The 20100-nt window shown below is 39.1% G+C and overlaps 1 protein-coding gene and 1 pseudogene across 1 annotated transcript; both read left to right on the top strand.

Moving 5' to 3' along the window:
• The first annotated feature begins 2758 nt into the window (after positions 1-2758).
• LOC103709855 (patellin-4-like) lies at positions 2759-5366 on the top strand. Its single transcript, XM_008795379.6, has 4 exons — positions 2759-3876; positions 4436-4560; positions 4646-4790; positions 4908-5366. Exons 1-4 carry the CDS (start codon positions 2926-2928, stop codon positions 5154-5156), a joined length of 1470 nt encoding a protein of 489 aa, XP_008793601.3. The 5' UTR covers positions 2759-2925; the 3' UTR covers positions 5157-5366.
• Positions 5367-10503: 5137 nt separating this feature from the next.
• LOC103706518 (protein P21 pseudogene) lies at positions 10504-11385 on the top strand (annotated as a pseudogene).
• The last annotated feature ends 8715 nt before the right edge of the window (positions 11386-20100 follow it).

Here is a 20100-nt window from a genome sequence, read left to right as displayed (position 1 = left end):
AACTACATAATAAAATGTTTGATGCATAACAAAAGATCAGATAGAATTATAGCTAACATTATTCATATTTAACAGAATCTTCGACAATGAAAATATAGTACTCATCACATATTGATTATACATATTACTGTTAAAAGAAAAATCTGTTTCTAAAATCTAGCCCTTATGGAAATTATTCTTAATTTAATTGTGTTAAGACTTTGATTTTTTATTTCTATTCAAGTTTCAAGGAGCCCTCGACAAGTTTGCTTCAATGTAAAGGTCCTCAAACCTATAGATGCCGCCCTTATCACTTAGAAACCAACAAAGAATTTATTTGAGATTCTTCTCAATTTTTGTATGGTATAAGGCTGCTCAAGAACCCATGGAGCGAGGCAATGGTTCAAGAAAAACAATTGGTTGGAGACTAGGGCTCTTCTAGTGAGGCCCTCTGATGATTAGAGATGCAAGATCAAAGATCTACTGGGAAAAGAAGGTATGAAGCCTTCTAGTTATCCTTTAGCCTTAGTTTTGCCTCTAATTCTAAACTTTTCTCTTCAAATTAGATCTGAATATGGGCCGGGCTTGGGCACAGAAAAGATCAAGGCCCGACCCGAAGCCTTACTAACGATGAATAGAGTTTAGGCCCAAGGACCGACCGTGATCAGCTCTACTTCAGATCTAGCTTTTAGTTATTTTTTAATTCTTTTATTTATAATTTTTTACTTCCAGTTTAATCTTGATTGTTTTTAGTTATAATTTTGCTCTTGCTCTGCACCATGTTGCTCATGTGAGCTAAGGTTCCCTTAGGGTTTCTTGCCTGAATTAGGTAGGCTCATGTAGAATTCCACAGACATAGCCACATGAAGTGACAGATAAAAAGGACGTCATTACTTCGTTTCATTGTTACTACCTTGGGTGATCTATGGTGATTATCTTCATATGCTAGATTCCTAGATTGCAGACAGTCATTGGGCAAAAAGGCGACCATGAAGTTTCTTCAATCAGCGGCTTTTAAAATAAAAGTACTGGTTAAGGGTGTTTTTACTCAAAGCAAGAGCTCCTAAGCAAGCAACTAGGAAATTTTTGCTTTGATTTTGAGATTAATGGTGTTGCCTTGGTAGGATACTACCCTAACTCACCAGATTATAATGATAATTTGATTCACCTACCATTGATATATAGAATCATTGCAAGTGTTAGAAAGTAACCTTGTATCTTTTTTCGGAGAAAATGAGCTAACCCAAAAAGATTCACTAAGAATGAGAGATATACCCTCTTGAGAGAGTGGTACAAAAAGAAATAAAAAAAAAATCCAACCACCAGTCAAAGCTAAATAGCAACATTGCAAAAACTAACTAAATGGCCGGCCTAGTCCAAAATTTAGTAGACTTAGTACTAAAAATAAATAGGACAGGCACGAAGGAAAAAAAGAGGCTGGATTCGGGCCTAAAAAAATTAAAAAAATAACTTGATGCGTCTCAACCCCGTTCGACATTATATATATTTTATATGTTATAATAGAATAATATATAGCTCATCTTTTATGAAAAAAAGAAAAAAAGAAAAACAAAAGGTGAGAATAGAAATTAGGACTTGGCCTATTTCTTATAAGATGTCTCCAATGATTGCCAACCACAGCCATTGAGATGAAATCAATCCAAGATTGCTGCTAGATTCATGCACGCAACAAATTATATGTCAAGTTCGCAGAACACACTACTTAATGTTGCCTCAGCTGCTACATCGCTGGACTACTAAATTTTGCGAATGCCTATGGACCTTCTAAGTTCTGTCTTCTGTCCAGTGCACAAAAACAGGGAGATCTATTGGATTGTCGCCTATTTGGCAATGCAGGGCCCACCTAAAATTTCCGTAGTTTTGAACACGTGTCAAGACAGGAATGCTGCAATCTGCTGTCCTGTCTTCTACCAGTGCAGGTAACTTCGAGTGGGACCCGTCAACAAAAAAAATTAAGGAACCGCCCCGCAAATCAAGCCTTTCCAGTTTCCAACCATCACGTTGGGTCTCTTCTTCAGGGTCCACCACGAGGTCTCTGTTAAACTAAAACAAATGTCACCCGGCAAGCTTGGATATAAAAAGAGAGGAAAAACCCCATTGCAACATAGCTTTGTATTTGATAAATAATGTTGGGGATTCAGGAAAACAAAATGATACATGTTCTTCAAAAAATTCAGAAAAATTAAAATTAGAAAAGCCAATGAAAAAGGATGTAATAAGAATACCGAAATAAACAAGAGCAAAATGATGGATATTATCTTGTGCAAGTTCATAAGGTTTCTTGAATTAATCAAGAATCATAAAGTCCATAAAATATCAAATACAATTGGATCCATTTTCTTGCCTCAGTAGTGGAAAGCCAATTAAGAGTTGACTAGTAGGTCAAAGTGCAATGCAAGCCACAAGAAAACATGGCATCGATCCAATTTGATAAATATGCTAAAGCTTTTTGCTAATTATTATTTCTAATTTTAATCTGAACTAGATATTTGTAATTTTAGTCAAAAAGATAATTTTGTGATACCTCGCTAATCAGTGTTTGATAACATACTTAGATGCAACTAAGTTGATAAAGATGTGGAGAGATAGAGCATTTTTCTTGTAACAGTAAAGATGACGAGCCAATTGCGTACATTTTATTTTTGCAGCCTTTCTAGAAAATTAAAAAAAAAATACATAAAATGGCTGGATTCTTTTTTTTGAACTATTAAAAAAATTAGCATTTGAGAATAAGATAAAAGTTGGTGGCCCGGGGAGATTCCATTTTGCAACGCCAGTCTCTCCTGTCAACCAGCCTTGCAGGACCTCTTGCACCAATCCCCTGTTTCTTCCAAAAAGCCAAAGCCTCATCTTCTTCTCCTCAAAACTTCTTCCACTGAGAAATCGTTGCCTTCTTTGATCCCAACTGCACCCCTTGCACCAATCATGGCCGCTGCAGACAAATCCGTGGAAACCCAGGTGGCTGATATTGCTGTGAAGGCGGTCGAGGAGCCTGCCGAGGTCATCAAGGCAGTGATGGTAGAGACAAAAAAGGCTAAAAGGGAGCAACCCAAAGCAGAGGAGGAGGAGGAGAAGGTCAAAGTACCCCAAGAGGCCAAAACTCTGGGTTCATTTATGCAGAAGAATTCTTCCTTCAAGGAGGAGAGCAACTTCCTCTCTGACTTAAAATATAGCGAGAAGAAGGCCTTGATGGAGCTGCGAGGAAAGGTCGAAGAGGCCATCCTCAAGAGAAAGCTCTTCAAGAAGGAGGATAGGCAGGAAAAGCGGCAAGAAGATAAAAAAGAGAGACGTCAACCTGATGGAGAAGATGAAGAGGATAACTCGGCTGCCAAGGAGAAGGCAGCAGAGGCCATTGACAAAGACATCTCCCTATGGGGAGTGCCACTTCGGCCAAGCAAGTGCCCCGAGAGAAACAATGTAGTCCTCCTAAAGTTTCTCCGAGCTCGAGAATTCAAAGTTAAGGAAGCATTTGAGATGCTCCAGAACACACTCCAGTGGAGGAAGGAATCGGCAGTTGATTCAATCCTCAATGAAGATTCCTTGGGTGCAGATTTTGCAAATGCATGCTACATGGATGGCGTCGATCGCGAGGGACGTCCAGTTTGCTACAATGTGCATGGGGTTTTCCAGGATGAAGATCTCTACATGAAGGCATTTGGGACAGAGGAGAAGAGGGAGCAGTTTGTGAGGTGGAGGGTTCAGCTGATGGAGAAAGGTATTCAGAAGCTAGACTTCAAGCCGGGTTCTATTGCTTCATTTGTCAATATCATTGATCTAAAGAACTCCCCCGGGCCTTCCAAGAAGGAGCTGAGGCTCACAATTAATCAGGCCGTCGAGCTGCTTCAGAACAACTACCCGGAGTTTGTTGCTAAGAATGTTAGTATCGTTCCACCATGCCTCATGTCATCTAAATCATTTATTCAACTTTTCTAATATGTGAAATTAAAATATCTGCTATTGAAATTGAAACTGAGAATGATACTGAATTTTCTGACAAAAGTTAGCAGAAAACCAAGATGATAATCTTCTCTTTGCTTTTATTGTTTAATTTTGATTTGAAATCTGCAGTGTTTCCCCCCTGGAAAGTAATTTATAGTTTGCTGTTTCAACAGATAAGCAAAATTTTCAGACAAAATTTTGTAGAAGAATACGATCATGTATCATTGATTACTGATGCTAATTTTAATACTCTCTGAAGAGATTAGCGACACCATTTGATTGTTAATATGTGCCAGTTCTTGCAGTCATGTTTTCATAGCATTTTTCTTGCAGTTGTTGCCACTCTCATCCTTGTAGTTCTGGCGTGTGGCATTATTTGTCACTTTTGTAATCCAGTGATCTGTATGCTTTTTTTACTGCTCTCTCACTAATTCTTTTTCCCGACACTGAATTATCTCAAATACTTAACTACTGTGACGATGATTCCGAAGTGTAGATCTTCATCAACGTCCCCTTCTGGTACTATGCATTCAATGCTCTCCTGTCACCTTTCCTAACCCAAAGAACCAGGAGCAAATTTGTCTCTGCACGCTCGTCAAAGGTTACTGAAACTCTTCTGAAGTAAGTTTTTTCATTTCAGCTACCATCTTCGTTTCAAGTACAAAATATGATGGTAAATTCTTAGCAATCCAGATATTCCTTACAGATATATTCCTGCTGGAAATATCCCTGTATGCTATGGTGGTCTGAAACGCGAGAATGAAACTGAATTTTCCGCCGATGATGGTAGGGTTACAGAGCTCAGAGTTAAAGCTGGTTCCACAGAAAATGTAGAAATTCCTGTGCCAGAGGTAAAACATCAAACCTTCCCCCTTAAGCTAACATCTCTAAACTTAAGCTATTGAGACAGTATTTTAGTGCATGATATTCTTCTAAAGATTGGTAAATTTTGAGCTTGATGAGTGCAGGTTGGGACTACCTTCATTTGGGATTTGACTGTTTTGGGCTGGGAGGTTAACTACAAAGAGGAGTTTATACCGACCGATGAAAGGTCATACACCATCATCATTCAAAAGGGCAAGAAAATGGGAGCTCAGGGAGGACCAGTTCGGAACTCGTTTAAGAACAATGAGCCGGGCAAGGTTGTGATATCAATTGAGAATACCACGTTCAAAAAGAAGAAGGTCTTATTTAGGTGCAAGGCAAAGAGTTCTTGAGTCATGACTTGGGGTGAGATTTCAAATTATTGTGTCCGGACAGGTTGGTTTGTCTTGTTTGTGCTTATGATGGTTTGATTTAACTGTCGATCACATTCTAAAGATTTCTTTTGTATGAACTCATGTTTACTGTACCGTGTGCTGAGTGCCTCCTCCAGGGTGAGGGTGTGCTCAACTTGCTTGAAGTGAAAAAAGATTATGATCCCCAAACCCTATAGCAGCACGGATAAAGTTCAGGTTCATCAATGGACGCCTCGACATTCCGAAGAGTTTCTTTGGACATCCCCAGTGGACATACCTTCTTCTTCTTCGTACTTTTTACCTTCTCGTAATTTAGCAGGATGTACTCACATTAGAGCTATATAAATTGTTGTTTTCACTTATAAAAAAAAAAAATAAAGGATGCCTCGGAAAGAGTATTGGGCCACATACTTCGTCTCGCCAACTTTGAGGCCTCTCTTATAAAGAAGCAAGCTGAGAGGAAGAAATAGGATAGCTCCAAATGCTAGGATTCTTCAAACCCAACCTGAAAAAGGTGGGCAACTCGTACAAGATGATCCTTGTATACCCATTAATTAAATCTCGAGAAATATGGAAGAGAAAAGCAGCTAAAGGAAAGAACTAACCAGCATAGTTTGAGTAATATCCGTATCTAACAACCCTAATGATGAAGAAACTGTTGCAGTATCGCTTATTATTTTACTCAGTAAATGATACAAGCCACTGACCGACTTCCCTTTTTATCACTATATGGACCATCTTAGAGACTTTCAACAACTATTCTCACGAGTATCCTTATACCCTTGAGAATCCAAAGTATCCAAGAAAATCATGTTCTTTTTCAATTTTGGAACATGCCAAACTTCTAAGGTCCTCACAGTACCATCATAGGTCTCAAATCAAATTGTTCCAATATTAACAACCACAACAGATTTATTATCTTCCAACAGAACCTTTTATTAGTTTGATAGGTAGAAAACAAATCTTCATTAGGAGTCATATGTAAGAAACAATTAAAATCAAGAATCCACCTTCTTCTAGAGCTACTGACACTGACAGACAAAACCTCACAACCAGCGTCATCAGAAATTTCCTATAATATTCTAATATTTGCTTTAGAGTCAAGCTCTCTCTTTTCATTATTTTCTTTTCTCTTTAGACAAAGTCTTTTAAGGTGTCCTTTCTTATGACAGTAAAAACAACAGATGTTTCTATGTTTTGACTTTGATTTGGTCTTCCCCATATTGCTAGAACCGCTTTCCCTCCTCCTACCTCTAGCAATCAAGCCTTCTCCTTCATTCTCCACATAACTTCCAAATTTCTTTTTCTTCAACTCTTTAGATTGTAAGGCATCTTTTATACCACTAATTGAAAGAGATTCTCTACCATACAGTATAGTATCAACTAAATTCTCATAAGAGGATGGTAATGAGCACAACAAAATAAGGGTCTAATCATCAGTTAGAGCACTAAAATTTTTTAAAACCAAGATAGCTTTATTAAATTCATCTATATATTTTTTTACAGGCGTACCTTTTTTCACGCGTAGGTGGTAGAGCTGATGCTTCAAATATAATTTATTTAGAAATGACTTGGTCATGTATCTACCCTCCAATTTTAACCATAGTTTAGCAGTTGTCTTATTTTTAACAACTTCTCTGAGCATCTCGTCTGCCAAACATAATTGAATTGTATCGTATGCCTTTGCCAGTAGCTGCTTCTTGTTTCTATTAGATATGCTATCTGATAACTTCTTCTTGCCTTCCAATGCCTTCCACAACCATTATTGCACCAAAAAGGCTCGCATCTTAATCTTCCAAATACTGAAATTATTCGCGCCATTAAACTTTTCAATTTTGAATTTTGTAGTCATCATTGCGAAATTCTAATCGAAAAGACCAAGGTTTTGATACCATTTATTGCGACAGGCAGATAAACTAACAAAACAAGAAAGAAAAATAGAAAAGAGCAAGAACACAATATTTATATAGTTCAGACTATTAACCTACGTCTACGGGTAGAGATGATGCAAAAGCTTTACTATAAAAAAAATTAAAGATAACAAAGTACAAGATTTTCGCACAAAATCTAGCCCCAATATACCTAATCTCTAGGATACTCAATTGCTCTCATCCCTTAGGGCTACAAGAGATATATATAATAGAGTAAGTCAATTTAAACTCGAATTAGTATTCCTACAATAATCAGGATAATCCAATATATAAAATAGAATAAATCGACTTAGACTCAAATGAGTGTTCTAAGTCATTTTGGATTCGATCTCTATGACTTGTAAATTCAACAACACACACACATATGTATGCATGTATATTTATATATGTGTATATAGGTATATGTGTTGTATATATATACATATGTATGTGTCTTGTACATTCATCCATCCATCCATCCATGTATGGTACGTATATATGTTATACCCATTATACTGAATGCAAAGATGCAAATGGCATCTAATAATTTTAGTATAAGGCAAGATTTAGAAAATCTAAGAATGTATATTGCATCCTAATATGCCTTTTTATGAAACCGTTCGAAAATCTAAGAATGTATATTGCATCCTAATATGCCTTTTTATGAAACCGTTCGAAGATTTATCTGCTATATTGTCTTTAATTTGGCTACAATATAATTTTAATCTAAAGAAATTATAAATTTTACAGTGACATGGTTTTTCAACTGAGTCTATTTTAAATATATCTTATACTTAACCACTTTAATAACTTGTCTTACCCGATATAAGTCAATTGCAACCTATAACCCATACGATCATATGGAGGCCATGCTTTAATCTGTGAAATTGGTTTTAGATGAGGAACTTCCCACATGAATATTCCATCGCAATCCTCGATCCTTGGTGCATGCACTTGTTGACATAGTCATCCTATTTGACTAGTCTTCCTTTTGTTGATCCTCCAAGACTTAGGCCAAAGAGGCAAACATTAAATATCATCGGACTTATCCAGAGATCATCTTCTACTTCTTAGCTACAACTTTTCTAAGAAATGGAATTCCATACAATGGTGACATCATGATATCTAAAAAATTGTCTCAGAGTGCCCCTCATGCAGTGATCTAGGAAAGGGATACGAAATTGGACTTACCATTAGTTTAATAGTGCTCACGAATTCCCCCATAAGCCTGAAGAAATTATGGCTCAACAATTTATTTATACTTTGTAAAAGAAAAAAAGTCCTTGATGCTGCAAGTTAAACTTTATTAAGAAGCCGACGTAGTGCTAGTTCCTTGAAGACCGCCCTTTTGTTAATCCAAAAACAAGATTATTTATTTATTTATTTTATTAATTAGTTTCTTGGGTATAAGTGGGCTTGCCTAGTGATAAAAAAGCACTTAAGCTACAGATCTCTACTATATCAGATTAGAGGTTAAAGCTATCATTGCTTATTTAAACTTCTTTACTAGAACCCTGTTTTTCACAATATGAAACACATAATTTTAATGCTAGCAACCTCAATTATGATCAGTGCTCACCCCTCGTCCGATGACCGGAATAAAGGAATTAGTGCATGGGTACACTACCATTGAAATGGAAAGAATCTAGAAGAGTTTGATTAAGATTTTTGTAAGAACAATTTTGAAAACATAGTCGAGGACAATCATCTTAAAGTACCATCCAAGGCATTAGTTCAAAAATTGTAAGTATTATACATTAATATGAATTTGTCGAAAATCTGTTTTTTTGAGTGAAATTCTAAATTGTAATGAATTAGTTCAATTGGTGAAGTCATTAGAGGCTGGATAAAAGTGAGTTGGACTTGAGTCTCGCTTGCTTTACTTTAAATTTGTTACATCAACACATTAGGTGAGTACGAGAGACCCCTATATTTGCCATGCATATAGTTCATGGATTGCTTTATATTTTTTAATATCATATATAAATGATATTTTAAAAACAGCGTGAAAGTGCTTTTATCAATTTTACATATGACTTTCAACTCACTCATGCTTCATCTCATTCGCAAAAATTGACCTAGTTACCCTAAGTAAAATGCATACATGGTAAACTTTAGAAGAGAATTTGTATCCTCATAAAATCTATGAAAGGCCACCATAAGCAAGTGTTGTTTGATTTAGTGCAAATCCACCTGGAAAATGGGATTTTTACCATTTCTTTTAGTAGGTCCATCTAGAAAAGGCTTCTAGAAACTGATCAACCAATTGGTTTGAACCAAGCAAGCACACCCACAATTTCTATCTGTTGGACATCGTCACCACCAAGGAAATTAACTATAGTCAAATTTGGTGCATGGAAAATATTAGAAGAAGTTAAGGAATTTAGAGACCATCGGATGGACGCAAGGATGCTGGCCTTGACATAAGAGATGGATGGATAATTAGAGGGCTCCTAAGGTTTTTCATTTTTTATGGATCCACATACACATGCAAGTATCTAAAAATGAAATAGTTTTAAGCACAGAAACACGTATTTTCAGCTGGTACTTGCTCAAATAATATCACTCCTTACCACTTGGGCAAAGGACCGGAGGATTCGATCCTGATTGGATTAGGCCCCTCGAAGGTGGGATAGATATAAGGCAGAAAAGGTGGGGATCAGACTCTCTAGACTCTCTAAAAAAAGTGAATTATATAAGCAAGCAAGTTTCAAGATGAGTTTATGCATATTAAAATGCAAGCAGATGTAAACACTTGTTTATACATATTTTTTCTGTGTAAGTTTTAAACAGACATATTTAGAAACCAAAATGTTGGAAATTTATTGCAATTAGTCTGGGTTGGGATAAATTTTGGGGAAAAAAATAATTTCAGAAAACTATGAAACGGGTGGCATAGTGCGTTAATATTATTTGTCATTTAAATATTTTCTTTTAGAAGAGCTTGGCTCAAGGAAAAAATAAAAAACTAAAATTTTGACAGAACTCGACGTGCATATATACCAGTTTCTTATGTTGCACTTATTTTTGGATTATTCACTAGCATATAATTAGTCAAATATATTACGTTATACTTCTCACAACATTATCATTTTACTATGGGCATCTGCAGCATGTTTCCCAAATCAGGTGGCAGCTGCTTAGCAGCGAAGCTGGAAAAAAACGCAGCATTAGACGTGTTAAAAATGCTAAGCCTAGTTAGCATTATCTTTCGTTTCTCTGCCCCTCTCAGTCAAGCCGCCTGTCGTCCCTACTTAAAGTCTTGATTTCTCGGTAGACAATTCCATCGTATCTTTGAACGGTCCAAACCACGCTGGCTACGTTGGACAAAAACAAGAAAACAGAATGCTTCCTCCTCAGCCTACCCTCCCCCATCGCCCTATAAATACTCTTATTGCCCATCCCAGAACCCCACACAATCCTCAACCAGAGAGCCATCTTCCTGTGTCTCAAAATGGCCTCCTCGACCTCCCTCACTCTCCTCTTCTTCCCCTTCTTCCTCCTCACTCTCTCCCACGCCGCCACCTTCAACGTCGTCAACCAATGTTCCTACACCGTGTGGGCTGCATGGGCAGCCACCGGCAACGTCGGCGGCGGCAAGCAGCTCGACAAAGGCCAGACCTGGACGGTCACTGTTAACGCCGGCACCACTGGTGGCCGAATCTGGCCCCGTACTGGCTGCTCCTTCGATGCCAACGGCAACGGGAAGTGCCAGACCGGCGACTGCGGCAAGCTCGCCTGCACCTCCTACGGCTCCCCACCCAACACCCTCGCGGAATTCGCCCTTAACCAGTACCACAACCTCGACTTCAACGACATCTCCCTCGTTCAGGGCTTCAACGTGCCCATGGACTTCCGCTCCACCTCGTCGGACTGCAGCATGGATATCCAATGCACCGCCGACGTCGTTGGGAAGTGTCCCAGCGCGCTCAAAGTAACCGGCGGCTGCGATGACCCATGCACCATCTTCAAGACTGCTCAGTACTGCTGCCCGTCCGGCTCCAGCTGCGAGCCAACCACCTATTCCAAGTTCTTTAAGAGCCTGTGCCCGAATGCGTTTAGCTACCCGGATGATTATGTCAACACCAGCTTCACCTGCCCCGGTGGGAGCAACTACCAGGTTACCTTCTGCCCTTAATGAGGCTTTGAGAGCATGGTGATCCATGCATGACGCTGTTTCGAGTATGTGGTAGCTTTGGAATAAGGTGTTTGTAACCAAATTTACGAGCCATTAAACTGGCCTGTGATGCGTGCAGCATTATTGGAATTATAGAAATAATTGTTTACTGTTAGTAAATGCACTTCTCCATCTTCAATATCTTATGGATGACTACAAAAATAAGAAAATGGTATAGCAAGTTGCTCTATTCGGCAATACATTTCCCCTCCAGTATGGCACTAGCGTAATATCTGGTAAATGGACCAATTCCAGCGCTCACTGACCCCATCAGTTGCACCATCCCCTTTTGCCCTGTGGAACTTGAGGTATATATTGATTGGAGATAAATACAGTGGTTGCCTTACTAGATGTCTTAATAGATGTCTCTCAAAATTACATGTCCTCTCCCTAGAGTAATTAACAACAATAAAATCAAACAAAGATGAAGACTAAATTTCTCCCAATGTGACTGTTGAACAGCCAACAGGAAGCCAAACTATAAGAAAATTCAGACAGAATTAAGCACTGTTCTTGCAGTATAAGCTAACTCTAAAACTATAAAAAGGAAAGAAGAAGAAAAAGCATCTCAAAGAATGTGACTCCCACATGAATAGAAGAGCAATTAGATTCCCAAAAGAACAGGGCAGCTTTTCACTGTCAAAAACGGCTTCCTTCCTAATCAGGCCTTCCCTTCATTTTTTTTTGTTTTTGAGTGCACTGGTCCCACAAGGACTGGACCCGATGTGTCATGCACCCTAGCAATCTTCTCGTCTAGCCCATGGGGAAGGGGCACCACAACTCCTTATTTGGAGTCCACGTGAACAAGCTCTATGCAAAGCTAAAGCCTCTCTCTTAGAATGACTTTCCAACTTTTAGAAAGTTCAACCTGTAATATCCAGGCCCAATACTAACTGGACCCAATACTTTTGAAGCCCAGTTTAAGGGTATTGGGCTAGGTCACTAAATGGACCAACTTGGGCCCGAGGTTGGCAACCCATTTACAGGCTGCCCCCTCATACCCCAGGTTGAGGTGATGGGCCCCAGCTGGCCAGTAGGGAAAAGGCTAGCTGTTGGGCCCTCATCCATGCAGAATGGGAGTCCGCCACCTCCAACCTCAAGTTGAAGTAACAAGCCCAGCTGGCCAGAGGAAAAAGGCAGCTGTAGGCTTCCTGAGCAAGGAGGAAGGAGAGGGTGCCACCTCTTCAGAGGTCACCGCCTAAGGGGGTTTATTTAAACTCCCAATTTTTAACCATGGATTACTATACCCTCTTTATCCCTAGCTCCTCTGGAGTACCGTACTAGAGAAGCCGAACCTTTGACTCGAAGAGCTAAAGGAAAGGAACCCTAGAGCCCTAAGGAGAGGAAGGAGGGATTGTGGAAGGGATTACTGCTCGGCTACAGCCAATCAAGAACAGGGTAAGACCTGGTTTACTTAAGTAAATTGGTTTAAACTAAGAAAGAGGAGAGTTTCTTTATGGAATGTTTCTCCCCTCTGTTTCAACAGTGAAATAAAGGAAAAAAAACTCTGGCACAAAGGAGATGGAAATCGGCCGACGGGTTCCACCCCACGCCAGACCCATGCACAAGGACAGACCGTGGGCCGGCCTGAGTATAACCCAGGGCCGGCCTAGGCCCAATAACGGAACTGGGCCGATCACAACCAGGGACGGCCCAGGTTCAGCAGCCATCCGGGCCGAGCCCAACTGAGCTCGGCCTGTGAGCACGGGCTTGGCTTCCAAGCGCCTAGGGCACTGTGGCCTCGGCCGCGGTTGCCCTAGGGCACAAGGTGCGGCTGGGCCGCCAGCCCTCCGGCCGATGCCCCACCTCTTCCCGGTGAGGAGGTGGTAGCGCCACCAAAGAGGGAGGAGAAGAAGAAAAAGAAAAGAAGAAGGGGAAGAAAGAAGAAAATAGTTAAACAAAAATAAATATATTTTACTTACCCAAACCTTGAGGCTTCATCCTCAGACGACGGCTCTACTTCACCATGGTCGGAATACATAAGGGATTCCCGAAGACTAAGCACCCCCCCGCCCCTACCGGCACCACTTTGAAGGGGGGTAACCCTTCCTCTTCCGCCGCCACAACTCTTGGAAGGGGAGGTGCTGGAGGACGACGAGGGAAGAGGAAGGGGATGAAGCAGAAGAAGGCCACAGCTAGTGGAAGGGCTAGGGCTTCGATGGAGGATGAAGGAGGAAGAGAGAGAGAGACCAAAAGAGAGAGAGGGGAGTGGGAGTGGAAGAGGCGGAAGCCTTTGGAAGGCCGGAGAAGAGCCCTTAAACCGGTCCGGCCTAACTGGTCGGATCCAGGTTTGGGTCTGAACCTGTTAGGCCCAAATAAAAAGAAAGTGGGTTTAGTAAACCCACTTTAAACCTGAACCCGAGCCCAATTAGATTGGGCTAAGTCTGAGCGAACCACAATTGAATAAATCAGGCTAAATCCAAGCCGAATTGAGTCGGGTCTGAACCTAATTAAATGGAGCTGAGTCTGAACAGACCAAATTGAGTAAATTAGATTGAATTCGAACCCAATTGGGTCGGGTCCAAGCCCAATTGAGATGAGTTAGTCTCAGCAGACCTAATTGAGTTAAAATCAGGCCCAATTCAAGCCCAATTCAATTAATTGGAGATCAGATTAGCCACAGGCTGACCCTGACTCAAGCCCAATTCTTTAATTAAAAGCCCAATTGACCTACGTGAACCCAATTTGGTTCTAAATCGAGCTCAAGGGCTCCAAACTAGGTAAATTAGACTTGGGCCAGATCCTTAGATGGGATCCAGGCCAGTGAAATCATGTTATGATAAACTTATGAAATAAATAGAAAATAATGTAACACCTATATTATTAATTTAGGTGATCAAGGATTTGTCATCCGGACGTAAGAAATTGAAAAGCGAATTTCTGTAAGTAACTTGCCTTAATCTTATTATGGATCATGTTTACGCTTTCTTGCATAAATTATAAAGTGTAAGTAAACTGTCTTGATCTTATTATGTTATGGATCATGTACGCGCTTACTTACATAACTTATGAAGTGTTATTGATGCAATTTATTTAGGTAAGTAGCCTATTCTTAATCTTATACTTTATGGATCATGTGTGTATCTTGTTTGTTAAGACTTTAAAGGATTATGCATGCAAGTTGATTTGTGTATGAGATGGATTATGATACTATAATTGTGCTTAATATAGTAATTGTGGTATAAGTATAAGATATGATGATGCTAGAAAAAAATAGAAAAAAAAATATATTTTATTAAAAGTTGTAAGCCACACAAGAAAGCACTCTGTCTCTCATGCCTCACCAAAGAAGATGCCTTTGGTTCTCTTACGCCCCCCTTTTTTCAACCACACCATACACTACTTTCTCCCTCCCTAAAACTCTCACTAAAAGATAAAATTTCACTGCAAAACAAAATTCTACTAGGACTAGGCTTGGATTTGTTGTGCTTAAAGCTCATCGTGAGGTAACACCTAAAAACAGAGAAAAGACATGTTGGAGATCGCAATGACTCCAACAATTTGAACTACATAATAAAATGTTTGGTGCATAACAAAAGATCAGATAGAATTATAGCTAACATTATACATATTTAACAGAATCTTTGACAATGAAAATTTGGTACTCATCACATATTGATTATACATATTACTGTTAAAAGAAAAATCTGTTTCTAAAATCTAGCCCTTATGGAAATTATTTTTAATTTAATTGTGCCAAGACTTTGATTTTTGATTTCTATTCAAGTTTCAAGGAGCCCTCCACAAGTTTGCTTCAATGTAAAGGTCCTGAAACCTACAGATGCCGCCCTTATCACTTAGAAACCAACAAAGAATATATTTGAGATTCTTCTCAATTTTTGTATGGTATAAGGCTTCTCAAGAACCCATGGAGCGAGGCAAAGGTTCAAATAAAACAATTGGTTGGAGACTAGGACTCTTCTAGCGAGGCCCTATGATGATTAGAGATGCAAGATCGAAGATCTACTAGGAAAAGAAGGTATGAAGCCTTCTAGTTATCCCTTAGCCTTAGTTTTGCTTCTAATTCTAAACTTTTCTCTTCAAATTAGAGCTGAACATGGGCTAGGTTTGGGCACAGAAAAAATCAAGGCCTAGCCCGAAGCCCGATTAAAGATGAATAGAGTTTACGCCCAAGGCCCGACCGTGATCAGCTCTACTTCAGATCTAGCTTTTGGATATTTTTCAATTCTTTTATTTATAATTTTTACTTCTAGTTTAATCTTGATTGTTTTTAGTTATAATTTTGCTCTTGCTCTGCACTATGGTGCTCATGTGAGCTAAGGTTCCCTTAGGGTTTCTTGCCTGAATTAGGCAGGCTTATGTAGGATTCCACTGACATAGCCACATGAAGCGACCGATAAGGAGGACGTCATTACTTCATTTCATTGTTACTAGCTTGGGGTTGATTTAAAGTGGCGATCTACGGTGATTTTCTTCATATGCTAGATTCCTAGATTGCAGGCAGTCATTGGGCAAAAAGGTGACCATGAAGTTTCTTCAATCAGCGGCTTTTTAAAAAAAAGTACTGGTTAAGGGTGTTTTTACTCAAGGCAGGAAATCCTAAGTTAGCAACTAGGAAATTTTTGTTTCAATTTTGAGATTAATGGTGTTGAGGATACTACCCCAAATCACCAGATTATAATGATAATTTGATTCACCTACCATTGATATATAGAATCATTTCGAGTGTTGGAAAGTAAACTTGTATCTTTTTTTTTCCTGAGAAAATGAGCTAACCCAGAAAGATTCACCAAGAAAGAGAGATAGACCCCCTTTAGAGAGAGGTACAAGAACAAATAAAAAAACAAAAATTCCAACCACTAGTCAAAGCTAAATAGCAATATTGAAAAAACTAGCCAAATGATCGGCTGGCCTAGCTCGAAATTTAGTGGACTTAGATACTAAAATAGATAGGACAGGCACGGAGGAAAAAAAAGCCTAGATTCGGACCTAAAAAAAATAAAAAAATAACTTAATGCGTCTCAACCCCAACATTATATATATTTTATATGTTATTTATATTACCTAGTTATATATTATAATAGAATAATATATTGCTCATCTTTTATGGAAAAAAAGAAAAACAAAAGGTGAGAATAGAAATTAGGACTTGGCCTATTTCTTATAAGATGTCTCCAATGATTGCCAACCACGCCCATTGAGATGAAATCAATCAAAGATTGCTGCTAGATTCATGCAACAAATTATATGGCAAGTTCGCAGAACACGTTACTTAATGTTGACTCAGCTGCTACATCGCTGGACTACTAAATTTTGCGAATGCCTACGGACCTTGTAGGTTCCGTCTTCTGTCCGGTGCACAAAATCAGGGAGATCTATTGAATTGTCGCCTATTTGGCAATGTAGGGCCCACCTAAAATTTTCGTAGTTAGTGCTGCATTGAACGCGTGTCAAGACAGGAATGCTGCAATCTGCTGTCCTGCCTTCTACCAGTGCAGGTAACTTCGAGTGGGACCCAGGGGCGGCCCAAGCCGACTGAGGCGGTTGCCTAAGGCCTCGGCCCAAAGGAAGGCCTCCGGAAGTCTCCTATGAGCCAGCATAGCTGCCTACGAACCGAGTCGAAGTCGGAACTCGGAAGCTTACGAGCTGCTCCAGCATGGCAGCATAACTGCCTGCTGCCTACGAGGCTACGATCCAGATGTCTTAGCCCGTTCTCTGTCCTCCTGCCGGCTGCCGTCCATAGCCCATAGGACCACCATAACCCGTCTTCTCCATCCGCCGTAGTCACTAGAATCCCAGTCTTCCCAGATAACCAGAGTCCAGGGCCCTCTAAAGTTCTAAACTCTTCTTCTTCAATCTTCGGTTCTTCCTTCCTGTTCCTACTATCTAGTTCTTCGGTTCACAGTTCACTTCCTCCTCCATCCTCCTTAGTTCTTCACTTCTTCCGTCCTTCGCCCGTTCGCCGTCCTCTCCAGCCTCTAGGTGGCAGGTGCTCTTCAGATATTTCCCTGTAAAGACTTCAGTACATGCTTTCCTTATTGTGCTACAGTAACCCAAGTTCCTTGATTAACTTGTTTCATGTTTATGAAGTTCAAGGTTTTTTGTTTTTGTTTTTTTTGTTTGAATTTCATATGCATGTACTGGTGGTATCGGAATGCCTGTTGGACTTTTTTGGAGCTTGTTATCTGTTAAGTTGTTGTCCCCGTTTAGTAGTTTTGATGGCACGCCATCTGTTTGATAATTTGACTGTGAGGATTTGGAGCTTGTTATCTATTAAGTTGTTATCCCCATTCAGTAGTTTTGATGCCACGCCATCTGTTTGACAGTTTGACTGTGAGGATTTGGAGCTTGTTATCTGTTAAGCTGTTATCCCTGTTTAGTAGTTTTGAAGGCACGCCATCTGTTTGACAGTTTGACTGTGAGGATTTGGAGCTTGTATGAACATGTGAATGTGATGTTATCCTCGCTGTTCTTTATGAACCAAAAAATAGAATGCTAGCTTTGGAGAAAGTAAAGAGCTTCATAGGTTATGATGTTGGTTTTTCGTCATAATATAAATTGCTACTGCCACTCAGGCAATACTAATGCAGATCCAACAAGAAGGTCCTTGCTGATTGAGAATCTAGCTAAAGCTCCCAAAGTTCCTAATTACTCTAGATTTCACTTAGAAATTAGGACCTTAATCTTCATCCACACATTAGCAGCTTCAGCCATTATTTGACACTATGATTATTGTCATATATTCAATAGGTTCTGCAATTGCAGTTAAAACAATTCTTCTAGGTTATAGCAAAATATTTGTTCCAGTTTTGGTTTGTAGTTCTGACTTGCTTATCTTGTTTAGGTTTCTTTAAGGCCCAGTACTTTGTCATCTAAATTTGGATTGTGGTGCACTGTTATTTATTAACTTCTAGTTATGAAAGCCTGCTATCATTTAATGACTTCACATTTTGTTATTGAATCCTCTCATTTGTTAAGGTTCAAATATCATCAATATTGTAAGATTCTTCTGTTGCACTTACAATCTATTAAAGATTCTTCAAATATCATCAATATTGTAAGGTTCAAACAATCTGTTAATTTCTTCTAGAGTGCTAGTCTGCTCTTTTTTTTAAAGAATGTTATCCTTTCTATGTTACAGTTATAACGGGTTGCAAATGTGCTTGTAACTCGTATTGCCAAATTTTGTAGAATTAAGTGTAGTTGGTAGAATTAAGTTTGGTTAGTAATTTTGCATCTCAAAAAGCTTGAAGAATTTTTTTAAAATAAGATTTTAAAGTATTTTACACTTATTAAAAAAAAATTTATTTTTTTTTAAAAAAGGCCTTTCTTAGTGAGTTCGCCTTAGGCCTCCAAATGCATTGGGCCGCCCCTGAGTGCCACTTCTGCTAAGCAAGTGCCCGGAGAGAAGCAATGTAGTCCTCCTAAAGTTTCTCCGAGCTCGGGAATTCAAAGTAAAGGAAGCATTTGAGATGCTTCAGAACACACTCCAGTGGAGGAAGGAATCGAGAATTGATTCAATCCTCAATGAAGATTCCTTGGGTGCAGATTTTACAAATGCATGCCACATGGATGGCGTCGATCGCGAGGGACGTCCAGTTTGATTCAATTCTCCTTTGTACTTTTTACCTTCTCGTAATTTGGCAGGATGTACTTACATTAGAGCTATATAAATTGCTGTTTTCACCTATAAAAAAAAAAAAAAAAAGATGCCTCGGAAAGAGTATTGGGCCACATACTCCCTCTCGCCAACTTTGAGGCCCCTCTTATGAAGAAGCAAGCTGAGAGGAGGAAATAGGATACTCCAAATGCTAAAATTCTTCAAACCCAACCTCAAAAAGGTGGGCAACTCGAACAAGATGATCCTTCTATACCCATTAATTAAATCTCGAGAAATATGGAAAAGGAAAGCAGCTAAAGGAAAGAACTAGCCAGCATAGTTTGAGTAATATCCGTATCTAACAACCCTAATGATGAAGAAAGTGTATCACTGACCGACTTCCCTTTTTATCACTATATGAACCCTCTTAGAGACTTTCAAAGACTATTCTCACTAGTATCCTTATATCCTTGAGAATCCAAAGTACCCAAGAAAATCTGGTTCTTTTTCAATTTTGGAACATGCCAAGCTTCTAAGGTCCTCACAGTACCATCATAGGTCTCAAATCAAATTGTTCCAATATTAACAACTACAACAAACTTATTATCTCCCAACAGAACCTTTTCTTAGTTTGATAGGTAGAAAACCAATCTTCATTAGGAGTCATGTGAAAGAAACAATTAAAATCAAGAATCCACATTCTTCTAGAGCTACTGACACTGACAGACAAAACCTCACTATCAACATTATCGGAATTTTCCTATAATATTCTAATATTAGCTTTGGAGTCAAGTTCTCTCTTTTCATTATTTTCTTTTCTCTTTAGACAAAGTCTTTTAATGTGTCCTTTCTTAAGACAGTAAAAACAACAGATGTTTCTATGCTTCGACTTTGATTTGGTCTTCCCCGTACTGCTCGAACCGTTTTCCCTTCTCCTACCTCTAGCAATCAAGCCTTCTCCTTCATTCTCTACATAACTTCCAAATATCTTTTTCTTCAACTCTTTAGATTGTAAGGCACCTTTTATACCACTAACTGGAAGAGATTCTCTACCATACAGTCTGGTATCAACTAAGTTCTCATAAGAGGATGGCAATGAGCACAACAAAATAAGGGTATGATCATCAATTAAAACACTAATATTTCTTAAACCAAAATAGCTTTATTAAATTCATCTATATGATTTTTTACGGGCGTACCTTTTTTCAAGCGTAGGTGGTAGAGCCGATGCTTCAAATATAATCTATTTATGAGTGACTTGGTCATGTATCTACC

The sequence above is a fragment of the Phoenix dactylifera genome, chromosome 1, assembly GCF_051530095.1.
Source record: "Phoenix dactylifera cultivar Ajwa chromosome 1, Ajwa_hap1_PhDact_Kaust_v1.1, whole genome shotgun sequence".
Taxonomy (NCBI): Eukaryota; Viridiplantae; Streptophyta; class Magnoliopsida; order Arecales; family Arecaceae; genus Phoenix; species Phoenix dactylifera.
The sequence above is the reverse complement of the archived record's forward strand: the minus strand, read 5'-3'. Positions and strand labels throughout refer to the sequence as shown.

Bases quoted from the DNA above. Each gene is read 5' to 3' on its own strand.
- LOC103709855 (XM_008795379.6), top strand. From the start codon at position 2,926: ATGGCCGCTGCAGACAAATCCGTGGAAACCCAGGTGGCTGATATTGCT. The intron at 3,877-4,435 runs GTTAGTATCGTT...TCCGAAGTGTAG, and splicing joins CGGAGTTTGTTGCTAAGAAT to ATCTTCATCAACGTCCCCTT. The intron at 4,561-4,645 runs GTAAGTTTTTTC...TATTCCTTACAG, and splicing joins GTTACTGAAACTCTTCTGAA to ATATATTCCTGCTGGAAATA.